The sequence below is a fragment of the Bombus pyrosoma genome, linkage group LG3, assembly GCF_014825855.1.
Source record: "Bombus pyrosoma isolate SC7728 linkage group LG3, ASM1482585v1, whole genome shotgun sequence".
Lineage (NCBI taxonomy): Eukaryota > Metazoa > Arthropoda > Insecta > Hymenoptera > Apidae > Bombus > Bombus pyrosoma.
Window position 1 is genome coordinate 1389805 of NC_057772.1, and position 27472 is coordinate 1417276.

At 46.7% G+C, this 27472-nt stretch overlaps 1 protein-coding gene across 2 annotated transcripts; it reads right to left on the reverse strand.

Annotated features, from left to right (window-relative positions):
• Nucleotides 1-27188, reverse strand: LOC122566333. 2 transcript variants are annotated; one of them, XM_043723436.1, is made up of 5 exons: nucleotides 23437-27188; nucleotides 12843-13016; nucleotides 3004-3181; nucleotides 2755-2846; nucleotides 2346-2526 (listed from the first exon to the last, which is right to left on the reverse strand). In XM_043723436.1, exons 1-5 carry the CDS (start codon nucleotides 26365-26367, stop codon nucleotides 2479-2481), a joined length of 3423 nt encoding a protein of 1140 aa, XP_043579371.1. In that variant the 5' UTR covers nucleotides 26368-27188; the 3' UTR covers nucleotides 2346-2478. The 2 variants fall into 2 exon arrangements, with proteins under 2 accessions (XP_043579370.1, XP_043579371.1); XM_043723435.1 differs by lacking the exon at nucleotides 2755-2846 and having other exon boundaries at nucleotides 1-2526; nucleotides 23437-27182.
• Nucleotides 27189-27472: the final 284 nt, after the last annotated feature.

Sequence of the window (27472 nt, forward strand, 5' to 3'; positions counted from 1 at the left end):
TTCGGGCATACTTGTTTCATTTTATTACTTGAATACCTTAATAACACACAGACGATACATCACACAATACTTCTAACTGGTAAGTATACTCAATAAGGTAATTGTGGATTCAAGCTTCGGATAATGATAACAATAATAAGAATAATGAGAGTAATCATAATCATAAGAAGAACAATAAGAACAATAATCTTAGGATAATACTATTTCCTTCTTTTAATCCTTTACTTGAACGACGATGCCTCTCCATACTGTACAGCAATAATTTACAGAAATAATACGGAGTTCCCTCGACCGGAGCAGCGAGATTACCGACATCGATTCGCAATCAATCGACCGATTGGGTTAAACGCAAAGACGCGTGCTATTAGAATTTGGAATGTTTCGTCCATCGTAATCTCGTTCACTCCGGTACGTAGTACATACTGTGAAAATACAAACTGAGCGGTCGACACGGTTCTGGTTCCCTTAAAATATTCGGAAGCAATTATTATATGTCGTTATTAGAGAAAGTAAGAAAAATATCACAGTGTAAAATGCAACGCTGTGACACAGACCCATCAAGCATCGATCAAACGATAACGTGAAATCAAATGAAAATAGTATGAGAATACTAGCGTCTACTAAATACAGTGACGAAAACTGGAACACAGTTGTTGTTTCGGTGTAATAAATGCATCGTTATCGGTAATTATTATCATCGTATCGCACGTTTACCCTTGAATCAGTCCGCGATCACGCGATTAAATCTTAGTAGAAAGTTAACCATACTGCCGCAATCATACTTCGAACATTTACGCGATTAAACATAACATTTTTAATTTCTCCACGTTCGTGTAACCACTTCAAACATAATACGGACAACGAAAAAGAAAAACAGAAAAGCACACGTAATAAGTCGATCTCAAAGCAATTTAATTGTTCCGTGTGTAAACTTTGCGAAACTTTGAGATCGATAATAATTTAATATGTACAAAATTTGATTCGCTTAAAATTAACGCTCGTACTCATTAACAAATCGATATTTTTCCCCGTATATTTCTTATTGATTATTAATTTCTTTCTTTTCTTCTTTTTTTTTTTTTCTTTTTGCTTGGTCCACGTCTAAATGTAAGAAACGAAAAGTGAAACAAACTCAACAAAACAAATATCGTGTACACATCTATCGTCTTATCTTGAGCATTCGTAAAGGATATCTGTATGATATACCATACATTTAGTATAAATAACGAATTTCTCGGAATTTACAATCGCAATGTTATTCCTGGACCAAAACTTTCACTTATTGTACATATACATATTATTAAGTATATCAAGTAGACTTATATTCTACTTTGGCTAAAACTTTTACAAAAGTCTAAACTCGAGTGTTCCAATGTTTTCTTTTTTTCTGCAACGATTCTTTCTTATTGCATTTAATTGTTTTTGTTTTCTTTTTTCTTCTAAAAATCCTGCATAAAACTCTGGCCTTTGACTGGCAGCTTGAACGTTGAAGGGTTCAGCATTAAAGTAATCTCAAAAAGGTTACAAAATGTTCAGTTCCATCGTCGACTTCTCTTCGTTTGTTATAAAAATGTACCAAAAAGGTGATATGCTCGTTTTTTTTTTTTTCTCTCTTTCATTTTCTCACCGATCACTGGGCTCTCCGTTTAAGGTGCTATCGAAAAAAGAAATGCACTGACATATCTTGGCAGTTATAGTTACGCGTCACTTAGGAAATGTCTGTTCACTTCGTTATCGTAATAATACAAAGAAATGCATATACTTGGAATGATACCGTCTTTTCGCTTAATTACCTAAGAAAAGGATTGCTTCTGCTTCGACGCGTTCGCGAACGAATATTTACTGCCCTTTCTCGCTTTTGATTCGTACCCTATGTCGGGAAAAAGTATTGCGCGCAATTCTTACGACAGCGAACTATCTACGTAACACACGTAACGCTCGCTCCGACCGCGAACGCGTCGGGTGATGAATTTTTTTCGAAAAGTTACAGTTCTGCTTATACTGATAGGGTGAGCAATCGTCACGTTGAAACGTTCGAAGAAACTTTCGACATGCTTCTCTTCTTTGTTCATAGCGACTGGTTACTGCCTTCTTCTAAAAAGACTGTTTCCGCGACTCTGCCTACGAAAAAAGGAAAGAAAAATACTTTGCCATTAGTCTTGTGAGTAGTCGGAATTTTGGGATCCCCTGCTCTCTCTTCCAAGGAGAGAGAGAACTCTCCTTCGAGCTTTTTAACGAGTTTCCCGCTTCACGCGTCTTGCTCTGATCTTCGAGTTTTTCGGTCGCGTCAGTAGAGGAGATCACCGGTCGTTTCGGAGCCCCACGCGCCCCCGTCTTGAGCCGGTTTCAGGTAATCCACTTCGGTTTCGTTGTCCGCTTGGCTCGACGTGGTGGTTGTCGGCGTCGACGACGATGTCGATGTTGCCAGCAAACTCGATGATACGGCTCTGGTCACGCCCAGCTCGAACCCTTCGGACGTCAAGTCCACTTTGCTAGGAGTGTAACTGGCAAGGCCACCACCACCACCTGCGGGGAACAAGCACTAGCTTTCAGCACGCTACGCGGTCTAGGCGAGTTGGACAAGAGAAACGTGTACGACATATACAGAGCGAGGGACTAACGAAATGTTTCGAAAGTGATACAGCGACAAGAAAGACACGGAAAGTTTTTTCAACAAAGATAAGGAAAAACTGTCGGTTAAAGTCGGTGTAGGGAAAGTGAAGCGTGTCTAGAAACTATGGAACTAATTTATACTAGAGATTCTTTTACGGGGTCGACATTCAAAAGGAATTGCAATTGTCTGCAGCGGTTCACGGGAGACATAACGTGGTGTATGAACGTCGCTTCTGGAAAAAACCGAAAAGAACGAGATACGTTGTTAGTGAAGGAACGATGTACTCGATAAAAGCTAGATTCTTTCCTAAGTAAAAGTAAGGAAGAAAAAAAAAAGTAGTCTGACCGCGACGCTGGTTCGTGGTAACGAGAAACAACGATAAAAATTACCGAGTAGGGTCGGCATGTTGGTCGTGGAATTGGTCGAGGACGTTTTACCGCTGATCAGAGTTGATTGCTCGACGGAACCGGAAGTTTCGCCATCCACGCTGCTCTCACCCTCTAGCATCGACGCTTCGCTCGGATATTCGAAGGTACGGGTAGCCGTATCATCAAACTGTATTCGATGCTGAAACAAAACGTAATATATCGGTCAGTTCGATAGCACATCGAATTAGCAAGCTGTTCGATAGAGAAGTTTCGCGTCTAACGGAAATACACTGAATTCGACCATTTGACGAGACAAAGGCCTTTTGCAACGATCGAAAGATATCGATATCACGCGATTATTGTGAATCAGACGGTTATACGACGCGGAAAGGTCCGTGTCTTTTGCCGGTTACAAATAAGACACGGGAAGAACAAACAACGGCATACAGCCTGGAATAACAGTAACCCGTCACACTCGATGCTTTTTCGACTGCGAGCGAGGACATCGCCTCCTCGTTCGTTTCTTGTCCACGAACGCGATCATCAAAAGAGAAAGCAATTCTTTTTCTAGAGAGTCGTTGGAGCTCGCCGTTCATCGTGCATCCGATATTTCGGTCCACGAGGACCTTCGACGTGCCAGACTATCATAGCCTTGTTTACTAAGAAAAGGCGGAGGAAAGCTTCTCTTTTGAACGTTCGTGCGACGGGCATCGACAAAGTTTATTCCATAGTCTCGCTTGTGTCCGCGATGATAGCGCTACTAGATCGCGGGAGCAAATAAATCCTTGGTCTTTGGACTTGCCGAGCTGGTAACAGTATCTGCGATTATTTCGAGCAGAGGATGACTACTCGCTGGTTAACTACGTGTGCAGAGTTTTCAAAGCCGCGAGACTGTTTCGGACACAACAGCAGAGAACGCTCGTTCGTCGTTTAGCAAACAAACAAAGGAGATCGTTGAGAAGAGCGACGACAATGGCGAATGCCTTCGAACAAGTTGCCGGCACGCACCAAACAAAGCGTAGACGCGTTATCCTTTCAGCGTATATCGTTTCCCAATGAAAGAACGTTCGATAGGATCGCACGCGCGAGCTTCGCGAGCAAATTTTTAATCGACTCGTCGACGAACCGTTTGAAAAGAGCACTCTGGCCGATCAAGGTCAACGACGTCCGGAACGTCCCAGTTAATTAATGGTGCCAGTTAATTACAAACTGCCATCCGTCTCGGGTCATCGACAGCGATCAGAAGAACTTGCATCGTATAATCACCTGTTTCCAGCCGGTATAACAGCCTATCGACTGGTTAGCAGAGTCTCTCGTTCGAGCATCTATCGACTCGCTCGAAAGAAAATATCGTTTGAGTTTAAGCGTTTGTTCTCGAGCGTAATTTTTTCCGTAATAAAGTTTCTTTCGGCGAAACAGCTTGAAACGACTTTGAACGAACGAATGGAACGTTTAGAATCCGTGCACGTACGTCTAAGCAGAAACGACTGTCGGAGCGAACGCGAGGAAAAGGTTCCCTTCTTGGCGCGAAAATCGCGACACTAAGTCGATAAACAGAACACGCGCGCCATTGGCAAAAGGCAAATATCAAGATGGAAAGTTACATCCTGGACGTTTGGCTGGCAGGGACGAGCGTGTTTCGCGTGCAACGAGCGTCAAATCGTTCCTCGAACCGAGATACATGGGAACCATCGGAGGCTCGCGCTCATTGGTCGCCGGTATATTGATTTTTAGGAAGAAAACGGCGAACCAAACTACCCTCGAAAGAGCGTAAACCTTTTGTTGTGTCGCGCGTGTGCTTTCTCGACCATAAAATCATCCTCGAGAGCACGCTGCCAGTGAATATCCGTTTAAACTTTGCACGTATAACCGTTGGCGAACGTATACGAGGAAATATTCACGGACGAGTCCGAGGTGCGCAAAGTTTCTAAACGCGTAGAAACATCTGCTACTGCGATAATATCGGTACAATGTCGCGTGATTTCGAGAGATAGATTCGCGTTTTTCTGCGGTCTCGTTAAGAAACGGATAAATGGGAATTTCGATAACGAGTCGTTTGGTTTCTGCTTTGCATCTTTACGATCGATAAAGAGAAGAAGACCTAAAGTCTCGTTTAGAGATCTCGTTCCTCTCCGACAAGCTCGGGAACCTCGAACAATTTTTCGATTTCGATGACAACAACTCTGCGAAGGAAGGAATCGGTCGTAGAAAAAGTGCGTCTACAATGTCGCGGACAAGCCATCGTTACTTTCGACCACAGCCGGAGAAACAATGCGCCTCTTATCGTCCTCGAGAAAGGAAACCGTTTATCGCGACGGACAATAGAAAGAGGAAGCCAGACGGACTTTTACGTATTACGCGTTACATTTTACGTCCCACATGCGCCGCGCCGCTTCGTAATGCCTTTGAAATGCCGTCGCGTTGCTTCGCGGACAGCAACGTAGATCGCTCTAAATTTTATTTCGAGATTATTCGCAGTCGAAACAATGTCGGACGCTGCAACGGAGAACCATGCAGAACTAATTCGAGAAAATGAGTCGACGAAGTCGTAATGGCGCGCGATAAATTATTCGCGCAAGTTCCACGGACGCAGCGCTTAACCTGGGGGATAGGCGATCGTTCGGGGATAATTTGCAAACGCGAGGGAGAGATAAAGTTTAACGCGGCGCGAACCCTACGATAGGTCGAGCAGTGAAACTCAAAGGGGAGACGCAGACTTGCAAAGTCGAAGCCTTTTCTCCGCGTCGCTTTGGCCAGGTCGTGCACGGCAGGCAACATAAAAGCATCGAGGAATTTATCGTCGTGACGCCCCGTTCCCGTGAACACCCGCGTATCTCACCGCACGACCGCGTCAAATGGACGCATAAAGCATGCTCCGCGCGGTAAAAACTAGACGCGCACGTATCCGTTATGTCTGGCAAAACCTGTGATCTTTCTCGCGCTGACAAGATTAAACGGCCCATGAGCTATCGCGCATTCGAAAAGCAGACAAGCAGCGAATTGTTCTTTGATTCTCCGTTTAAGCGATCGCTGTTCGAACGTTCGACTCTGTAGCGTCAAACCGCGCTGAACCAAGAAGAATGCGACTTTTCGTCCAGATCCTTTAAATATGATCTTAACCGGTTCGAAACGAATTTTTCTTTCGATGAATCCAATGGTACGATAATGTGAACTTTCATGGATATTCTAAATGTAACTTTACTTTTTGCGAATGTTACTCGTCAGTCCTGAAATTATAAATTAAGTTAAATTTTGCAATAGTCGATACGCATCGATAACGAGATCCAAAGAACGAGAAAGTGGTTGCATCGAATCGAGCTGTTCTATTCGTCGCGATTAACGTTATCCGCGACGAGCGATTCACGTGAATTTTTCAAAGATTATTTATACCGGTATTCGGCGTCGATCGGATGAATCGCTTCGAATACCGTTACCGTATAAACGGTCACATACACGCTCGCATACACGATCCCACGAGCACGTTAGAAGCAAATTGCCCGCGTCTACGAGTGTTTACATTATTTCTTCATTTGCATACGCGCCGAGCGACCTATTCAATGACGATACACGCGGGGTGCATTCCTCGAAAAGAACTTACAAAGCGATGGCGTATTTACGAGGCAACACCGGCTGAATTTGTTAGCGTACAGCGAGTCTCGATCCACTAGCCAATGTTACAAACATTTTCGTTGTTTCTTACAACATCGAAGAAATCTTTGCCGAGCGCTATTGTTCGTACTGCGACGATACAATTTTCATTTTTGTAAATCGTCTTGGATCGTTTTCGGATAAATTAAAACAGCCTTGGATTGCGATCATCTTCGAGCGACCTTGAACGAGAAACACCATACTCGCATCGATGTTAACCGTGCGAGGTTATATTACGATGAGAGAACGAAGAAAACGTATCTGAAAAGCTCGTAGAGACAAACAGCTGGGAGAAACGCGCCTTACAACGATAAAAACTTCGATACTCGAAATAATCTTTTTTCTCACGAGGTTAGCCAAGTTGAACGCGGAAGATGGAATGCCCTGTACGCAGCTCTTTTCGACAAGATACTAACGGTCCGTAAACGCAATTACCCGTCGGGTTTTCCGCAACGTGGTAAAATTAGAAATTCAAATTCACCTTTTTTCTCCCTGCTACCGATCCGGAACAACGTTCCTGCGCGGTAGCAAGCGAAGTAGAAAAAAATCCCGCCGCGCTTCGACCAGCCCACGAATTACAATTGATTTTCGTATATTTTCCAGCGGCTGCGGCGTTGAAACGCTCGCAACTGTATTACAATCAAAGTCGAGGAGAATTACCGGTCGTGCAATTTTCTCTAGAACGGTATGATTTCGCAATCGTTGCGGGAGGTGACGGCACCATAGGGTCGACGACCACGATGACGCTAGCGTTAAATAACCGAAATATACATACAATAGGCAGACGTTGCTTTGCAAAGATATTCTTCGCTTTTTGAAATATTATCTTCAGAGCTAGACCATCCGTCGTTGGATGTGACAACAGCGATCGAACTCAAACTTATGAAATTCGACGATAAAACAATGGCGTAACGATCTGTTCGATATAAACGAAGGTATCGCGTAAACAAAGTTTTCAAATCGTTGACCTACCTTTTCAATCAAGGACGACGAACGTTGCAAAATCGCTGACGAATCGTTAACAAATTGGCGACGAGTCCGCGAGGAGAATTGCAAGCTAGCCGATTCAGCGAATAAAGGTGTTCGGTTACGACGTCACGTCGTTCGCGAACGCTGCGATTATTTGGAACCGATGCCATTTGCGTTTTATTCGAGTCGATTATGCAACAAGATTCTGCCATCGTCGTAACGATCCGTTATCGCGGAACAGCTTCTGAGAATTTGTTAATTGTTCGCCGAAGCAATCTTTAACCCGCTTGTTTGTCCGTCGTAGACGTTTACGGCTTCCACCAATTTTCATTTCATGCACACGTTGTTTGTATCGCGACGATTCGGTAATCGCGTTGATAAGCGGCGTTATCAGTGCGAAATTTTAAAATATTGCGTTTAGCTGTAATTTAGATAACCGTGGAGACATAACTAAGTGTTTGAAAATTCCTTCTTTTATTTAGCACGCCATTAATCGTAGTCGTAAGCAGGATTTCACACGGAAGATAGATAGCTGCGAGGAATCGACGTCCACCGGTTGAGTGGTGGATGTCGCTTGTCGCGCGGCACAAAGACCGCAGCCTTGAAGCGTGTGCGAGTGTGCCATCAATCGCGCTCGCGATTATTCGCATTATCAGATGCCGCACGCGTAATGGCTTTACACCGGAGCGCCGGTCATTACCTTTCACGGATCGCTATTAAATAAAAGAAGCATGAGCAACGGCGATGTTGATCGCGGATTCTCGCGGAACCACTTACCACTCCATTAAGAATCAAGCGATGATATTCCTTTGATCAACGTCTCGGTGTATTAAACGGTTAATTAATTGGTGTATAACTCGTTCATCAATTCGATGGTAGGCATTGGAACGTGTCTTAAGATTCGCCGACATATTTCTTTGAAAATAGTTTGAACGTTCCTCTCGAACGTTATGCCGATACTCGAATTTGTCGCTCGATCCTTGCCTTCTATCAACGTATGGATACGTTAGATTCGTCTTGCAGATCGCTCCTGCCCTTCCGACAAATACGCTGTTAGTGCAAGAGATACAACGAAGCTATAAAATCGGTGAGGCGGCGAAGTTTACGCGTTTCGATACTCGAAACGATTTAAAATTGTTATAACGTATAATGCGAAAAAACCGGATTCTAGAAACAGGCAACTGGCTGTTTTTCGTACAGCGAACATATCAATTCGAAAATGATTCGCAGCTTGAGATTCATAGCGCTCTTTTGTTCACGACCTGGTTATACTCTTCCTAGCAAATGTAAGCAGGTTGAATGTCGCTAATGTTAGCCAACACTCGATTTGATAATCCTCGTCAATGGCGTATGTTGAATTTTTACGAGATCGCAGATATTTGTGTATCGCTGTATGTTGCGGGAAACAAGAGAATCGTATTCCCGCGGTTGCTACGGTTGCGTTATTGTTCGCGCGTCTTCGATTTCAGGGGAGAAATTTCCAACGGTGCTGAAATATTCGACCGGGAACAGGGTCAGTGAATTTCGCACGAGCCTCCTCTTTGTTTCACCTATTTCCCTATCGAGCGACGTGCACGCACGCCAGCACATGCCGCGTGTGCTTTATCGTCGAACGACTTCGTACGTGGCTGGTATCGGTAATAAAACCGATTGTTTGCGAGGTGAAACTGTACGATACGCGGCCGGAGGCAAAGTGGATCGTAAAGAACAAATTATCTGCAGCAGCGTGCTGCGACGACCGCCGGTGTTTGTCAGACGAGGACGACAATTTCGCGCTCGAAAGTTCCTCCTTTCGCGTGCTTTTTCAGTGCATCGAGTCGGAAAATCAACCAATTTTCTCCTGCACTTTGATGCAGTACGTGCCGTGTTCGTCTCGCTCGTTCCGATGAAAACCTTCGTTCCGGGAATTATACGCGTGTCTTTTGAAACGCGTTTGGAAAATACCATCAACGCGTTTCGCTATTTGGATCAGGTTGCAGTAACGAAACGACGAGCGTAACAGCGCTCGAGAATTTGCGCAAAAATGCTGCTGGTTACGTAGCGAAGCAACGAGCTGGCCATCGGAGCTAGTAATTCGAAGAATTTTTCTAACGCGGCATGCAAACAGGGTTGCGCAACGCGTCATCTCGCGCCGCTGTTTTCAGCCGTGTAATTTTTCACCGTTAGAATTCCTGTACGTCCAATAAAATTAAAATATAGCGTAGAAGCAATCGCGGTACGCGTTCTCCGTGACTAGTCGCGATTTCTAAGCTAACACGTTTCGAGCGCGCGGAAACGCTTTCGCGTCGCGAAGATAAACTTTACGCGATACTTACTTTTATGGGTAGGTACGCGGCTTTGCTTTCGGTCAGCGCCGTTTTAAGGTAATGGTATTTAAGCCGAGCTAACTGTGAAACCTGCGACTCCCGACGTACCGTCCGACTCGTCAGCAGTTCGCGCAACTTTGTCCTTAATCATCCCGTTATCCTATCGAATTCAATTTCGTACGAGCCTAAACACTCTTTACAGGCTTGGTAGCGTGGTTCGAAATGGGAATTAGCTGGTAGCTCGGGCGACGCCTCGTCGAGCGACGAACAACGCCCGCATTTTCTACTCGAGAAGAATTATTCGCCGATAACTCAGGCCACAATGGAATTCCACGTCGTATAATAGCTTGTTCGCAGTTTCTATCGATCCGATACGCTCGACGGACGGCGGAATAAATCCGAGAAAGAAAATACGATGCATCGGCGAACAATCGATTCAGGAGATATCGGTTTTCTCGAGACGCGACCCGAAAGATCGATCGCTGGACAATAAGCGTGACGAAGCGGCGCTCGACGCCGTTTCGTTTCGATCGCTTTTACAATGAAATATTCCGCACCGGTTTCTCCAAAATCCGCCTACCCCCATCCGCCACATTCCAACTTTCCAATATGCAAATTGCCCCTTTTACCGGTTTTGATTTTTCATAACGCTCGTTACGTAATCCGTTATTAAAGGTTACTGCCTGTGCAACGTTAATTGGATACCAAAATTGAAACTTAGGCGGAGCTTCGTGAAATCGATTTACTCGACGGTGACTCAAGCATCGATGCATCGTTATTGACTCAGATCGATAGAAAACACGTTGCGTAAGATGCAATTTCCAGAAAATCACGATCATCGCTTCTCCGTCGTTTCGCTCGTAAACCGATCGAACAAAAGAAAAACGCGAATCGTTGCTCGCCTTTGACTTTTAGACACACCGTCGCCTGTTGCGTAAAACAAACAAAGATTTCCGCCAAATCCGAAAGCAACGCGTGCTTGTGCTCGTGAAAGACATCGTGTTGCTCGGTTTCGCGACGACCATGAAACGGAATTTGCGCGTGTTTCGCCGCATTCCCACGAAGCACGGTAGATTAACTCCTTGGACGAGTCGCTGCTCGAAAATCATTGCCGGTTCGTGCATCGACTACTTTTACTTTGCAAATCGACGGTGGTAGTAACAGGTAGGCTATCTACGGATCGTCGCGGGAATCCGCGCGTACTCGAGAGCCCGTGAGAAAGTCGTTCATCGACGCGTTTCCATCTTTTAATGTGGTAATAATTATCGACACCGACAACAGGATGAAAGCAACCCACGATTTCTGTGCTATTCGGTTTCTTTGCTTTTACATTTACTTTGGATTTATTTTAAACGGTCGACACGGTGACGCGGGTCTGCCGTTTCGGCCTGCAACGGCATATGCTTGGGGCATCGTAAGAGGAGAACAGACCGGGAGACAGCTTCCCCGGGAGATTCGCAAATACCACGATGAGTCACGTGGTGTCGAAACGTAGAATTCCATGGGATAAGACGTCGTAATCGCAGTCGATTAACCAGAGACGAATCGATCGTCGAAACTGTACAAGAGCAATTTCATCTTTAATGGCAACTGGCTGGGAGAAGCTGGGCCGTGAAAATTAATGACGCGCCTGTACAATGTTATAGCACATTAATTATTTAGAACGATTATCTATAGTTCGAAAGGAGAGTATCGTTTAATCCGCTTTCGAGCTAGAACGAGCCTTCGGGTACCGGGCGTACTTGTTCTACCGAAACTCGTTGATCGGTAAGTTTTCGCTTTGACGAGTAGTTCGTTGAACCTCCGCGAGTATGAAAATCCAAAGTACCTTCAGTATCTGGAAAAGGTAGGATCGTCGAGTGGAAAAGTTTTTTTCATATCTTGTCACGACGCTTGACAGATACGACTGTGATTGAAAGAATGACGCGATAAAAGGAAACGTTCAGCGTGTAAATCCTAAATTGTATAGAATCAAACATGACTCTGCATAACCACCTTGCAAATCGATGTACATATATACGTATATACAAAGATAAGCTATCAGGATGATGAACGGTTGCTGGATCTAGCACGCAAGCTGTAATAAGTTTATCAGTGACACAACACGAATAATGATTTTTGATTTTCATCCGGTTTAATATACAACGATACCGCGTCTTACGATTTTCGTCCGAGAGACATAACGTAATTTCGGTACGTTCGTTTTCAGGCAGGGACGAAAAATGCATTGAAAATTCGGGTCGAGGGAACAGGAAATAAAGAAGGGACCGAACGAAGGGAGAGAAGAGCCGTAAGGCTCGGCGCGGTTTGTCCTTGAATATTTTACAATCTCTCCGAGGAGGGAAAGCGCATTCCCACGGCGAGCCAAGGGCCTTGGTTACAGTATTGCGTCGCTTGCTTTTTCACTTAAACGAGCTCCCGCCGCGCGATTCCAACTATAGAGCTGCAGCTGATTAGATTAGATAGCGTGTCTTTTCGTCCGATAACCAGATGTTAATTTATCTTTCGAAGAGAAAAAAAAGGTGCAAAAGTAATAGGACGTATCGGTAAACGCGACATCCTCGTGTTTAACAGGCTTTCGTATAGTTTTCGAACTTAACCCAAATTATCGCGCATCAGATAACGCTCGATCTTGTGATACACGCTCGCCGGAGATTAACAAACAGATTGTACTGAGCTTTTTGCGTCATTGCTCTTTCGTGTTTTTAGTCAATGTTGTTGTTATTAGATCGCGGATTCTCATGCGATATTATTAAAGAAATTGAACGAAGAGTTACTTGACGTACTTTATACGTACGTTTCTACACACTTCAATTTTCCACAAATGGATAAACATTCGCCGTTTAGTTAGCAAGCGGACGAATATACGACGATCATTTGAGGACTCTTGCGAGTCAGAAAACTAGTCGAAAATACTCAACCACGCGTTTTGCTTACCTTGTGATTTCGCGGTGTCCTCGAGAGATTGCTGCGACCGTTGATGAGAACGTTATCGTTGAAGAAAGACACGTCGCAGGGCGATGGTGGACCACCGGCGAGCTCCCATTCGGCGTCGTCGGTCGCCGACGCGTCCAACGTGGTGTCCAACACTATGATACCACCGTCACCGACCTGCGGACCCAGCAAAAAAGAGGAGTGAGCTCTCGAAATCGGAACGTGATGCGTGGAATCCGGCGAGGTGACTTTCGAGTCTCGCCGACCGAGTTCCGAGATTGTTGTTTCGCCGAACAACGAAAAATCACCTTCGGCTACGAGCATCGACTTCCCTTAAAAAATTTCCGCGTATATCGACGCAAAGCCCGTTTCGAAGCCGGCTGTCCAGACTCTGTTACGGCCAAAGTGGATTTCGCGATCGTCTATATGCACGTTGGCGCGTCTCACGCGCCCACGTGGTCGCTTGGCTGCAATTTGCGTGCGCGATGCAAACGAGTCGTGTTCGCTCGCTGAACAAACAGCGCCAGGTGTCTCGAAGAATAAGAAAGACTGTTTAAAGCGTCCCGAACAGCACTCGACGTGCAGGTATCGAAAGAGTATCGAGATGTCGAGGCGAGATGTCGAGGCGAGATGTCGAGTGTGCTGTAGGCTAACATAGACGACTATAAGCGACGTAACTTCCCCGATACGCTTCCCTCGAGCCCTCAATGTCGAATACACTCGCACGAGACGACACGCGTCTCGATCGCGCGTTATTCATCGACATCCGCCGCCTTTCAATTATTTCGTGAATGAACATCCTGTCGATTTGGAAACCGAGTCGAACGAAAGGCGACACGAACTCGTCTTTGACACGCACCATCGTCCGTCTGTCCTACTATTTCGAGTTCGACTACTTTCTTCGCACGCGGCTGTCTCTGTATCTACAGACAGAAACATAAAGATACAAACACGCGACTGTTTTCACGCGTATCTCTCGCGATAACGCGTTTAATTCCGAACGACTAGTAGAACGAAATCACGTTCTTCGACAACGAGACGACACGTACGTATGAGCAATTTCTCGTACGAGTTGCCACCGAATCTCTGGATCCATACGCCAGAGAAGAAATAATCGCGCGCGAAACGAAACGATCTGTCGATTTCCGGTCCAGTTGCGACCTCGGATCTTTCGAAAGTGATTCTTTCCTGTTCGCGACAATTTCTTTCGCTCGTTCTTTTCCGTTTCCCACTCTCTCTCTCTCTCCGCGCGACCGAAAGAATTCGGGTTGAACGGCGAGATCTAAGAAAAAATGCGGTCACGGATCATAACGCGAAGCCACATTACGGACGAGCAGAAATCGGGGCCGCGTAACGCAATATCTATCTGGATTTGAATATAACGTGCCGCGGATGCACTGGAACGAAAAGATATCGATCACGGATCGCGGTGGATTATCGATCACCGGATGGAAGACACAGAGTCATCGCTGTGCGATCCAATCTGGTTTGCGGTTTCAAAAGCTATGGCGAAAACACGCGTTGAGATTATTTAAATCATGAACCTGCGCTCCTGGTGAAAGAGATACGACAAGGTTATAAATTAAAACGTTAAGTAGGTACGTCGATCGATCTAGCTGCGGTCAGACAAACGTAGCCTCGTCGGTAGATCGCGAACGTTCGTGCATTTACGAGAAATTTAGATGTGTAACGATCCGCAGTACGTACATGGTATGTAAAATAAAGTATTTGTTATAATGTTGTTTAAAATTATCTTTAAACTGTATGCCTTTATTCGTGTCGATGAAAATTTGCATTTGCCTAAATATCAACAATCTATCTTTGAAGAAAGGCTAGAGTAGAAGCAGCCATCGAATTGAGTTTCCAAACGTCGTTCGTAAATCGAATCGAATTCCAGTTTCGACTATTTAAACTCGTGCACTTTCAAGCTTCGCTTGTTTTACAACCTCGCGTATCTCTTCCATCCAGACAACTTACGTTTGGACGTGTAATAAAGCGCGAGCGAAATTAATCGATCCGTGGCGTTATCGTCCGTACGATAATGAACGTTCATTGATGCTGCCGTGAGAAGAAAGTAACTCAATATTTCCGTTGCTTCCGTGGCGCGGTTGGTATCTCTTTATTGTGTCGGCTATATTACGCAAGCGATTGCACGCGATAACACGTCGTGAGAAAAATCGTTCTGGCTGCGTTTACCGCGCATTCTCGCTCAATAACGAACCAAGTAGACGGATTAACTTGGACACCTTCGAATTAACACTAATCCAGTATCGTAAATAGAATAAACGTTTAGACCGATCTTACTTTATTTCCGCGTACCGACAACGTTACTAACTTACGAGATCCACCGATTTTGCCGACCATATCGATGACGTTTAATCCGACGTTGCCGATGGTCGAACGCGCGTTCGCTCGAGTTGGCATATTAATTGGAACTAAAATATCGTAAACCAAGCGTGCAGTATGGCTTAACCGACTGTATCGAAAGGATTTCCAAGGATAAAAAGATAGCTTTTAAGGGAAAATACGGAAGATAGGGGAAGGAAGGAACGACAATGAACCTAAAGACGAGGTCCCTGACTTCATGTGAAATTCCCAGGACGTTTCTTTCCATTATTCCAAGCGTATCGGGATATCACATGTACTGCTTAGACCTTGAACCCTCCGAGAGTCCAAGACACTGTCCTAACGATCGTATAGGAACAACCTCTCTTCGAATACACCTGCGTTCACGGAGGTGCAAGCCCGCATAAGTTAACCCTTTGTCGTGTTCGAACCACGTAGAAGAGTCAAAAAAAGCGGAGAACCGGATGTATGGGGTGTCTCGAAAATAAACCTCGTAGTGTCAGTAGCATATTCGATTTCGAAGGTTTGCGTTTGAGCTTCCTATATAGATGTAGCAAAGACGATTACTGTTATTAAAAGAAAGAGAGAAAAAAAGAAAAAAGACGGAGAAGATACGACGATCGCTGTAATACGCGTAGCTACTTTTTTTTCGTCAGCACTAGCCGACGTTTAACGAGCTCGTTTCCTGGCGAGAACCACGGCCAGCTTTGCAGACGTCACACACTCGTGGTCTCTAAGCAACGAGTTTAACAATCTAGCTCAAACAATGCAGCTATCTACATACATATGTATGAAATTGTAATCTCTCTACACGGACACGATTGCACGAGAATAATTAATGTCATGTTAATTTCGCTTTATTTGACTTTATTAGGCGTGTGCGTTAACGATGATTCTATTAAATCGAGGACTATAAAGATTTGCTATCTAAGTACGTCGGAAAAAGCTTGGCGCTTCTCTGTTCGCTACGGAAACATAGCCAATTTCGTATAAATTCTCGTAACGTCAGAAATTTGCGATTTTATATTTCTATTAAAAAGGAAGTACACGATGATACGAGTGCGATACGTTATCACGTTGAAATTACACGATGACACGCGCAACGGATGCACGTTTCGTCACATTCGTTGCATGTGAATTCTCGACGAAATTCAGTCGTTCGTGGATTCGTCTCGTCACGCGAAATTCGTCGCGACTCGCGCTAACTCGGAACAATATAAGTCGCGACCGGCGTAGAAAACCGATTTTATCTTCGATACCAGTTCCTCAAAGTAGAAACTTTCTCCCCTTTGTTCTACCCTCGGCAGTCGTCGCGTTTCTTCGCTTCGCCGTCCATTTGAACGGCCGCCGTCCCGTGGGACGTAGGACAGCGAAATTATGCAAGAGAAACCACGCCCAGTCTTGTTCTCCGTCTATTCGCGGATTCGACAAATTTATTTGTCGCCCGGAACGTTCTCCGTGCAGTCGTTGTCGCCGCTGCTCACTCGAAATCCTATGAATCAGCCACGATTTCGCGACACTGCGAAGAATCGAAAGGCTGCCTCGTCGCGGCTTTTTCACGGAAACAGCGACATGACTCGTCGGTGGATCGTGGCGTCGCGTCGGGTTTCTAAATTGGAGCTCGCACAGTCCCGACGCAATGATTCATACAGCGTCCAGATTAATCCATGGAGGCCGTTCGCCATAACCTTTCCGCGATTTCCATTTACGCGTTTGCCATTTTCGCGTCGCTGATACCGTACATTCTACTCTGTGATGGATCGAATTATACGTACACGCTGACGGATAAAAGAACGTTAAGTCGATTTCGGGTCTGAAATACCGGCCATAGACTTTTTCGTTTCTAATGCTAGTCGAAGGTCGTTAAAGTCACCGAAGGTGATATACAACCCGGCGATACGATTTTAATTGGTCGCTGTACAGCTTTTATCTTTGACTACCGTAAGAGTGCTGGTATTTATTAGGCTCTTAAAACTTCCTTATATATCTTCCTCTTCGTTGATAGAGACGCGTTTTTGCCAAAAGCTGGATCCATTACGTAACCGGAGAAGCAGGGTGAGAGGGTCGAACGAGCCGTACAAGGTTCGAGGCTTGCATGCAAATGCAAATTCGATCCACGACCAGCTGTCCGCTCGCGTTACCACTCGAGTTTCTCCAGAGATCGCTGGTCAAGGCCAAACGAGGTCAGGCACACCGAATTTCGTTAGAAGGAACAAAACGGATGATCGGCGCGCGTTCACGGCGTAAATTGAAAAAATTCCATCGGTCATGACATTCGGCTACTTTATCTTTGGCTTTATTCGCCCAACGGACCAATTAAGAGAGCTGGAAAAGGCACACGAGAGATGAACACGTAGCGGTTACATCTCGGTAAATCGATCCTCTCGAGTTTGAATTTGTCCACCGAGGGAACGGCCGATAAATCTCTTGGATCGTCCGGAATAACCGAAGACTGGCCACGCAAGCCATCGCCGCTTATTTACTGCGTCGCCGCGATGATAAAAACGTAAATCGTAATGGGGTTAAGGAATGCAACAGCTGGCTGATTCGAAGCGTACCAGTAAACGGAGAAAAGTTCATTAACGCGTTGCCTCGTTAATCCTCCCATGATCGCTTTTTAGCTCCGGGTGCCGCGATTAATTTCGCAAATGGACTTCTAATAAATCGGAGAGAACGCCGGTCGTGTGTCGCATGGCGAGCGAGCTTTCAATTGCGAAAAATTCGCGTCAGCTCGGAGATCACCGACAGAGTTATGGAGCCATTTTATGGTTTAATATTCACGCGGCGAACATTCGGCCACGCAATAATAACGTTTGTTCAAGCAATTATTATCGATCAGCGGAATTAACGAAACGATAAATCGACAGCGCATCGACCGTATCGCGCGTACCGACCAACCGGTTCTCCACCAGTTCTGGAAACGTTCTCCGACCGGTCAAAGTCACGCGTTGAAAATTACAGAGTACGAATCGCGATCGTACGACGGACGATGAATCGGTGGATCGGAGCTTCCCACTAGGAATTACAAAACTCTGAATAGAGAGCCGGTCGAATTTTCAATGATCACGATGACACGATTCCGAGCATCGATTATGCAAGAATGCATTGTTCGCCGCGGGCGGAAGAGCAGATAACGCGAAGGAAAGAGAAGCTATTGTCGCGTGGCCTACATACCAAAAATCTTAGCGGCTGATTCAGTTGCGACACGATCGTTAGAGCGCAATGTTCCTTAGAAGGCCTGCTTAAGGAGCGAGTCTGAAACGCGATAACGGGCCTAGCCAGCTTCACTCGCTCAAGCGGTACGTACAGTCTCGCGTCCCTCTAGGACGGCCATATACGAGAATTCCCATAGCGTGCTATGGAATGTCACCAGCCACGATGCCGCTGCCATTTCTTAGCTGGCTGATCGGCTATCCAACTTCTACCTGGCAATTTCTTCCAGCAACTATGACCTCCCGTGACCGCCGACCGATCGAGACGTACTGCGAATTCGTTCCCCTCTCCTCGAAAGGAGCGAAAAGAAACGTCTCCATCGAATCCTCCGGACAACCGAATCTCGCTATTCGAATCCGTTCGTGGCTAAACTATCCTCTCGATCAACGATCATCGACGACAACGTCTAACGCGATAACATTGCTACGCGCTATGTGTTTACAAGCAACGGTTAGACTGTGAGAAAGTAGAAAGTATCATCAGGTTGGACGAATTAAAAATTCGATCGCAGATTAGCAGGATAGAACGGCAAGCCGAACTTGAAGACGACGTGCGAATAACAGTCTATCGGCAATAGTTATCGAAAGAAAGAAGGTCAAGGATACCTTCTCCAGGCGTAAACTCGATTACCGTACTTACATGCAATACGGTAAACCTGTCGACGAAACGAGCCAACAGTGGTTCTTCGAACGATACGATGCGCGTTTCCTTTCTCTCCTGCGATCTCGCGAGTATACGTACCAGCGAGAGCGCGAGCTACGCAAAATCATCGAAGCTTCTCGATCGAATCGTATTGCCTTCCCTTCCAACAACGCGTAATTTTGAAAAAGATACGATCGATGAAACAGCATTTGACGCATCGATGGTATTCAATAACTGCCCGTTCTTCTCTTTTATTAATTATCAGTCGATAAGACAAAATAAATAGCTGCCTGACTCATCCAGATATATCCTGAATTGGTCTAGGTATCCGGACAAGGATTGTATTTATACAAGAATAACTGTAGCCGTGTGTTTATCTTTCTTCGATGACAACTTGTTAAGCGTTGTACGACATTCGACGATAAGTCGATGGGAATTCAATGGAACGCGAAACATGCTACTCCGATCGTAGTACTTGCGTTGAAACGGAGGATACCGCAGAGCGTGGAGGGTCTGTTTCTAGAAGAAATTAAAGGAACAGAAGACGGCCTGACACGTTTCAAAGATCTTTATCTTTCTTTTTTTATAACGGAGGATAGGCAAAACGTGGTCGCGCGCGTTTCGTCGAAACTGATTTTCCTCTCCGAATATTACGCGTGCAGCGTTACATCGGTAACGGTAGAGCATTTAACGCATAGTGGATTCGTGATAACAGTAATAACATAGAAAGCAAAGGAACGTATTTAACGGTTATGTAACAGCGCGTAATCATCGGTTGTACTTCCCTGCGGGTTGTTGCACGGACAAGACGAATGCCTGCTAATCGTACGTTTATGGTGACAAAAGCAATGTATCGGCCGGCTATTGTAACGTAATAATAATAAGCGCGAAGGAAAACGAGCATAACTAGTCTCGTAACGAGTTTGGTTTATCAGTTAACATCCACATTCCTCGGTAATTAGCGTAGTCAACGGCGAGAGGCTTGCGAGCCTCCCACCGAGTCGAAACTCGGACAACGACAACGCGGAATTCTTGATTTCCGTTGCTGCTACGGCACGATTAAAACGCAGAAATGCCACGTAATTTCTGCTTTCACCGGGGATAAACTTTCGGAAGATTGTGAAAGATTTTACCGTTACGGGAAAGAGCGTTATTCGAAATGTACACGGATCCTCTATCGCGCCCAAGTGGAAATATTTACGAACGTATACTTTTGGATAAGCTCTGTTCGCGTAACGTTGAAAGAACTCGCGAGAATACAAATCTTATCGTTATTATTGGCAGACTTATCGTAGCTTATCGAAGATCGAAAAATGCTCTTCCTAAAATAGCGGGGCAGCTCGGTTGCGTGTAAAATACAACCACGTGTATACTTTCCGTCGACGTAATACGAAGTTGGTAACGCTCTGTTCTGCAATTAATTTCTTTCCGGCTGCATTACGAAACGCTCATCGTTTCAGTCGGCTACCTCTAGGAATGCCACGAGACTACACTCGGCAATTCTATTTCATTTTCCTATTTTTTTCCTTTTTCAATTACATCTATCCCGGTTCTAGCTTCATTCCCGTCGTTTCTCTTTACAGAGTCGTTGGCAACGGGCGACGGAGAGAACGCGCGAGCTTCCATGCAACGTCCAATTGTTCGTTACCCAGTTGAATGCATTTCGTACCTTGATCGGTCACGGATATTCGTTATCCGCGTTTCCTCTTGTTCTTTCAGCGTCGTAGATTAAAAAAAAAAAAAAAAATAAACAGAGAAGACGGTCTTCCGAACGGAGGATCGTTCCACGGCCTAATTCCGTTGGCGCATCACACGGTGAAGGGAGCCTTTTACCACGTTACGTGCGCGGATCCCGAACCATTGTGAATATTTTCGTCGATTAATTAGGCCAATTATTAAAGCTCGCTATGATCGACTGCATCGTGACGCGTTACACGCGTTGTGCCGAGGTGCACCGCTCGAGCTTGCGCAATTATTACGAGGTCGTCGAAGGTTAATTAACGCGACCGACGAGTGTTGCACGCAGTACTATCGCGTATCTCGACCGATCTGCCTACATTCGATCCCAAACCAGAATCTCCTCCCACTTTGTTCGAACTTTTGTCGCTCTTTTTGTTTCGGCACGAAACATACTGGACAAACTTTCGATCGATTAGCATCGTTTACCGGCGACCATTCGATTTCGTAACTCGATATCCGAGAAGCGTGCACGTCTATGCAATTTCGTTATCGCGAGATCCGTAGCCACTTAATTTCTGTTTAATTACCCACGAGGGAAGGTTATATCCGCGGCGGCAACAGCAGCAGCAACCAGTGGTAGCAACTTCGGAACCGCTGATCTACGCTGACACACGCTACGCGTATAATACGACAGCGTGGAACCGAGCTAACGTTATGAGACAAGGAATCCGATACCCGCGACATGTCATCAATCGAATTACGCGGACCGCCGCGAAATTTTACCTTTCCCTGACTGCCGAAGGTAAACATAGTACAAGCGTAACTGTACACCTCCTCTCGCAGCTACGACGAAGATAAATTTGCAGAGGTGTAACAGAGGCTTCGCGAACACGCCACGAAGATCGCATAGGTATATCAATTCATCGGCCGTTTTGTCCTTAGACTGTAATCTAATTGTATCGGGGACAGGCAGGGGCTTCTCGAGTTCTAACGTCAGAAATTTCCATAGATAGCTGCAGATGCAGATTTTAATATGTGAGAAAGCTACTTACTAGACTAGAGATAGTCTACGGAAATAGCCTAGACGGAATAAGACACGTATGCACGTGCTGTGCGAAAGAACGCGCTACCTTCGCGACTCCGGAAGGCCTTTCGGTCGACCCAAGGACGACGGAGCTATCGACTCGATCGAATGGAAAGTGTCACGAGGAGTGTCGTTCGATGCATCGCGGTAAACGTTCAAAAATCCATTACGTTCTTCGCTTCGTACGGCTCGACGATGATTTCGCGATCTGGATGCACGCTCCAGTTTCCGGTTCGTTAAACGGTCCTTCCGTGTATCCAGACAGCGCGGTTGTTCCCTCTTTTCCGGAGGTCGATTCGCGAAAATCCCGTTACGACTATTAGACGGACGTCTCTGGACGAGATGTTCGTAGATGAAGATCACGCAACAAGAAGTGGATAACTCCAGGAACGGTGATAAATTGCAAGGTGATGATCGTTAGAAAATTACCGAGAACGGCTGAAAGAAATTGTAGAGCGATTCGTATACCGGACGATCGAGCTTCCGCGTTATCTAATACGAGAAAGTCAGCCTCGTCGCCACCTTCGATTTGCCGATCGCGATCTTAATTTTCTAGCTTTTCGATGGAACATCGAATACGCTCGATTTCACCGGTGGCGGTAAACCCTCGTCGCCAGGTTAACGGTCTACATTCTTCAAAGTTCAAAGCTCCGCGACAGACGAGTTCGATGTCAGGAGTTGAATTACGATCGAATAGAAGAAGCGCGTATCTGTCGGAAGAGTCGCGTTACCGTTTCGATTCGGTATGGCATCAGCTGTGAGACAAGTTTACGACGAGTCGAATGCGCGACATCCTTCTACTCGACGCTGTGGAATGGAAAACAAATAAATGTCGTGTACGGGCTGGTTAAATGTGACCGCGTGCCACGAATGCTCAGACGTCGCTTAAAATTCTACGTGTGCCGCGACGCGAGAGCACGTACGCCTCGAACGCAACGCCAGCAACGCTTTTGTTAACGTAAGTCATATTAAAGAAAGTGAAATGCTCCAATTATACGCACACGTACGAAAAGAAAGTGGCCCGTGACAGGGTACCATTGAACCGTGTCGATATCCAGCCATTTACAATCCGATCACGAACTCTTCAGTTTCCAATTGGCATATCTCAGACCGTTCGGGCAAAGGAGCTTCATACGTTTGAAAGGTATTTTCCTTTCGAAGCGTTGCTTTTAACGAGCTTATGCAACCGACAAACTTTTATTTTAGTTTAAGAAAGTGTTTCGGACCTGGTGCGTAATCAAACTGATATCGCTATTGAGACACGTTGCACGACGCGAGCTACAAGCTATCGGTTCTAACGTATCGTAAAACAGATAAATTTACTAACTTTATCTATCGAACCACGAGTTGATTAATCGTTCCATTCGATGGAAAATTATACACTTGTGAAAAAAAGAACTACGCAACTTACAACTTGTACTTATACTCGTATACACCGATGATATGTATACAACGATATGGTCAAGTACAAAGATATTGCTCGAGAGGACCCTAGTGTTGAATAATTCAGTTCGCAACTGCGATGGAAAACGAACGATCGACCGAATTCATCCTTCGAGACACATACAGTTTCGAATAATGGCGCGGATAGGGGAACGAGCGAGATTAGAAGCAGTCGTAGCGATGACTCACCTTTGGCTTCTCCCGTTTCTTTTTGATAATAAGTCCGTCGTTCTCGATATAATCCGGCACTTCCTTCCGGTTACTGAAATTGAACACCATGGTGTTGTTTTGTTGGTTCCAGGGCTTCGTCTCCCACAGTCCGGCGCCACCCGTGCCAGACTTTTTCGCTGGTTGAATCTCATCGGCGCTCTTTAGGCTAACCACAACCTTGGTAGGTTGTTCTATACTTTTCACTCGATTGATCAGATTTTTCTCCAACTCCCGATTGCTCAGATTCTGCTGAGGATGCTGCGCCTTGGTAGACACCAGCGGTCTTATTATCCCGATTTGCTTTTGGGGCGGAGACTCGACCTTTTGGCATCGTATCGTTTTCAGCTCGTTCCCTTGCGGATACGAGGTATTGGTCGGAGACTTGATCAGACCCAGGCTGCAGATAGCACCGATCGGTTTGGTTTCGACGTTTGCTTTGGTATCCATCGTATCCTCTTTATTGTCCTCGATTTTCCTGTCACACTTGTCCAGTTCTAACCTCTCGTGCAGCCTCGAGACGGTCTCTTGATCCGTTACGACGTTCGTGGAACCCGCGGACAAAAACGACTTGCCCCGAGGTGGTTCCAGCGACAACGACTTCGTTTCGGTCATCCGGGCATCCGCCTGACGTTCGTCCGTTGGCTTTTGACCATTCTGCTTGAATCCTGGCAAGTAACTCTTGTTGGAGATCGGTTTGTCGTTGAAACTGAACTGCATCGTGACGCCGGTTTTCGCGATATTCTCCAGTGCGGTCTTCGATATCGTCTTTGGGGCATCGACCTCCTCCGTCGGTTCGTCATCGCTGTGATTCGCATTGTTGATCGGTGGCTTGTTCTCCTCGGGCTTCTCTTGATCCGTAGGACTGTGCTGTATCCTCTCGGAAGGCTGCTGCTGCTGCCTCGGATGTTGTTCGACGTTGACGATATTCCCGTTCTCCTCGAGTTGCGGCCGCGGCGTGATCTTACAGGGTTCGGCCACGGACATTTGTCTAAGCAACTCCCTGCTGGGACTCGGCGGTGGCTTATGGACGGGGCTGGAATTCTGCCTGACGAAATCCTTCATCGGGGACGGAGGACTGTGAACGCGTGGTGAACTTTGCCTGAGCGTGTCCTTCATCGGGGACGAGGGGCTCTGCAACCTGGGCGAGGAAATTCTGGGGGAAAGAACGGGCGTTACAGGCGGTGACTTGACGTTGATCTCCAGAGTGGATTTCGATTTACTTAGTTGTGGCTCGGGACTGGGCGCGGGCGAGAATTTCAACTTGTAGGATGGCTCGGGCGACGGGGATGGGGAGTGCGACTTTTCGATTTGCTGGAACTTGCTGACCACCGACGATACCGACTGCACTATGGGATCGGTAATCACTCCGTCGATGTGATACTCCTGGCCGTCTTGGCTCTCGATCAGCTCGGCCGTGGGCTTCTGCGGCAACACGATTTTCTTCGGCGATCCTGGCGGCGCTCTGGAATTCCCATTGACGAACGGTTTAGGTTGAATCGGTGGTTTCGGTCCTACCTTCTTCTGCGCCTGGGCTTTGAACGTGTCGTTGATCGTTTTGAACGTGGCCACCTTCGCGGCCACCTCGCCTTTCGGTTTCAGCTTCTTCGCGGACCCCTCGAAGATCCTCATCGTGGTCTTGACTAGATCCGGCGGCGGCCTTTCCGTTTCCGCCAGCAACGGTTTGATTCTTTTCGGCTTGTTCACGGGTTTAGGCCTGTCCAGCTCGCCCAATCGGCTCTCTATTTTCACCGAGCTACGATCGATCAGGATAATGTGATCGTTGACCGGGTCCTGCTTCAAACCGTTGGTCACCACACGACCGGATACACCGTGGGTACTGCCGACTTCGTCCGTCCCGTTGTACCTCATCAGAGTTTCGACGCTTCGGGCTCGTTTCATCGACTCGTTACCGCGGCAAGCGTTTCTGTACCTGTCGGTTTTCGTAGCGGCACCGGTGGTCGCCCTTTTCGTGTACTTCCTCGCGTTCTTCTCTCCCGGTTCGTCGTCACAATCTAGCAGATCCTCGAGACTCGCGGCGCGTCTGAAACGTTGTACCGAGACGCGACTCTTGTTCATCTCTTTCAGAGTAAGGTTAAGGTATTTGCTCTTGAGTTTGTTCACGATTCCCGGTCCGTACTGCAGTTCTTCCGAACTGTCGCTCTCCCCGTCGTCGCTGGTCGACGCGCGATTCCTCGCCATTTCCGTTTCGATTTTACCGGCTTTCATTTTCGACAAATCCGCGAGAAGCTCTCTCTCCACTTTGTTCGTTCTACACGCGCGATGATCGTCGCAGGCTGCCGATAAATCGGCCCCTTTACCGTCCTGTTTGGAATCCTCGATCTCCGAACTGTCACCGTGTTCCGATTTTCGTTCCATGTCCGTCGACGATTTGCTTACAGTATCGTTCGCAACATCCTCCGAGTCGGAGCAGAACGACAGATCCACCTCGAGACGCATGTTGCACGCGACTGTCGAGGCAACGTCGGTGGCGGCGGTCGTTCCGCTGCTGATGATGGCGCCACACGCCGGTCCTCTCGAGAAAAACGGCGAAGATGATACAACGGCACCAGCTATGGCGCTTCCACCACTACCACTGTTAGCACTCGAGCTATTAACCATATTCACACTGTCCTCTCCGCTGCTCGTTGTCCACGATCTCGATGGCACATTGCCGGCTACACACTGTTCTTGACTACCGGTCGGATCGACCACCGATTCCGATGTCCCGCCTGTCGTCGTCGTTGTTGTCGACGAGCCGATCACCGCTGAACATAGCTTCACACTGGCTCCGTTGTTCGCGAGAACCTTGTTCTGTTGCCGACGACGCTGAATCAAGTCTCTTTTCCACTGTGGCACGTTACTGCCGTTCGTTTCGCCGGCGCTTGTCGTCGTGTTGCTGGTGGTAGCCATGTTGGACGCGCGATGGGCGCGTTCGCAAACGCGCGCCCGAGTCTACGCGACACCACACGTCCCCTCGGCCTCTTTCGATTCTCGCGCTGTCAAAATATGTCCTTTTTCGTTTCAGGCACAACGCTCGGCGTTCATCGTGCTCGTACGAATCCTTCCAACGATCAGAACCACCACCAGCTGCGTATGCTCGTTGGAAAATCGATGTCTTTGACACATATGTATGCACGTTTTCACGCGCACGAGGTTGACAGAAGACACGTTTCGTTTCTCCGGCAATGATCTATACGATCATCTTTCCTAGTGTCACCAAAATTAGAGAGTAACGATATTCTCGACGAATACGTCGTATCACCGACGAGTCGTAACAATTAACGGAAGATGCAGCTTTTTCCTCGCCACTCGATTCGATTCGACGTTTCGACGTCCGAGTCGACTTTACTTTACTCGAAGAGTAATCGGAAAAAATCAAAGGCACCTGTCGTGAGAAACGCACACGCATTCGCACTTGCACACGCGCACAGCACCGAGAGGAATGAACAGCACAACTCCACGTACCGTGCACGTACTATTTCACTCCATGGTAACTATCATGTCCGCTTCCTGGTGCAGCGTCGTACCCGGCGAAGGCTCGCCAATCGTTGGAAATCGAAAGTACCTGCCCGTGAGGACGCACTCATGCACGCACTCACTCACGCACTCATACGAAAACGCCGACGAAAGGCGAGCACGGCCGTCCTCGTTCGTTCGCACGCACTCCACTCCTGCCCCTGTACAGATATCTCCTCTCTCTCCCGTTTTCTATGCATCAGCCCCCTCTCGCGCCACGACAGAGCCCATCTGAATCTCTCCTCTCCTTCACCCTTCTTCCTAGCCCCGTTTACCACCGCTCGCTCCACCACCCTGACGTTATACTTTCGAGTAAACGCGGCTACTATCGAGTATCGCGAACTGACATCGAAATCTTGGGGTTACGAGGACGTATCGTGATTCGAACGTCGATACCACGGGGCGGGAAATACAAAGCGAAAAGGGGTTGATATTCGTGCTTGAGGCGGTACTCGAATTTTCCTCCGTACGAAACAACGCGCAATACGATTCAGACGTT

Coding starts and splice junctions, on each gene's coding strand:
- LOC122566333 (XM_043723435.1), bottom strand. CDS start 26,367: ATGGCTACCACCAGCAACACGACGACAAGCGCCGGCGAAACGAACGGC. Junction 3,182..12,842: donor GGACACCGCGAAATCACAAG/GTAAGCAAAACG, acceptor GTTTTGTTTCAG/CATCGAATACAGTTTGATGA. Junction 2,527..3,003: donor CAACATGCCGACCCTACTCG/GTAATTTTTATC, acceptor TGTTCCCCGCAG/GTGGTGGTGGTGGCCTTGCC.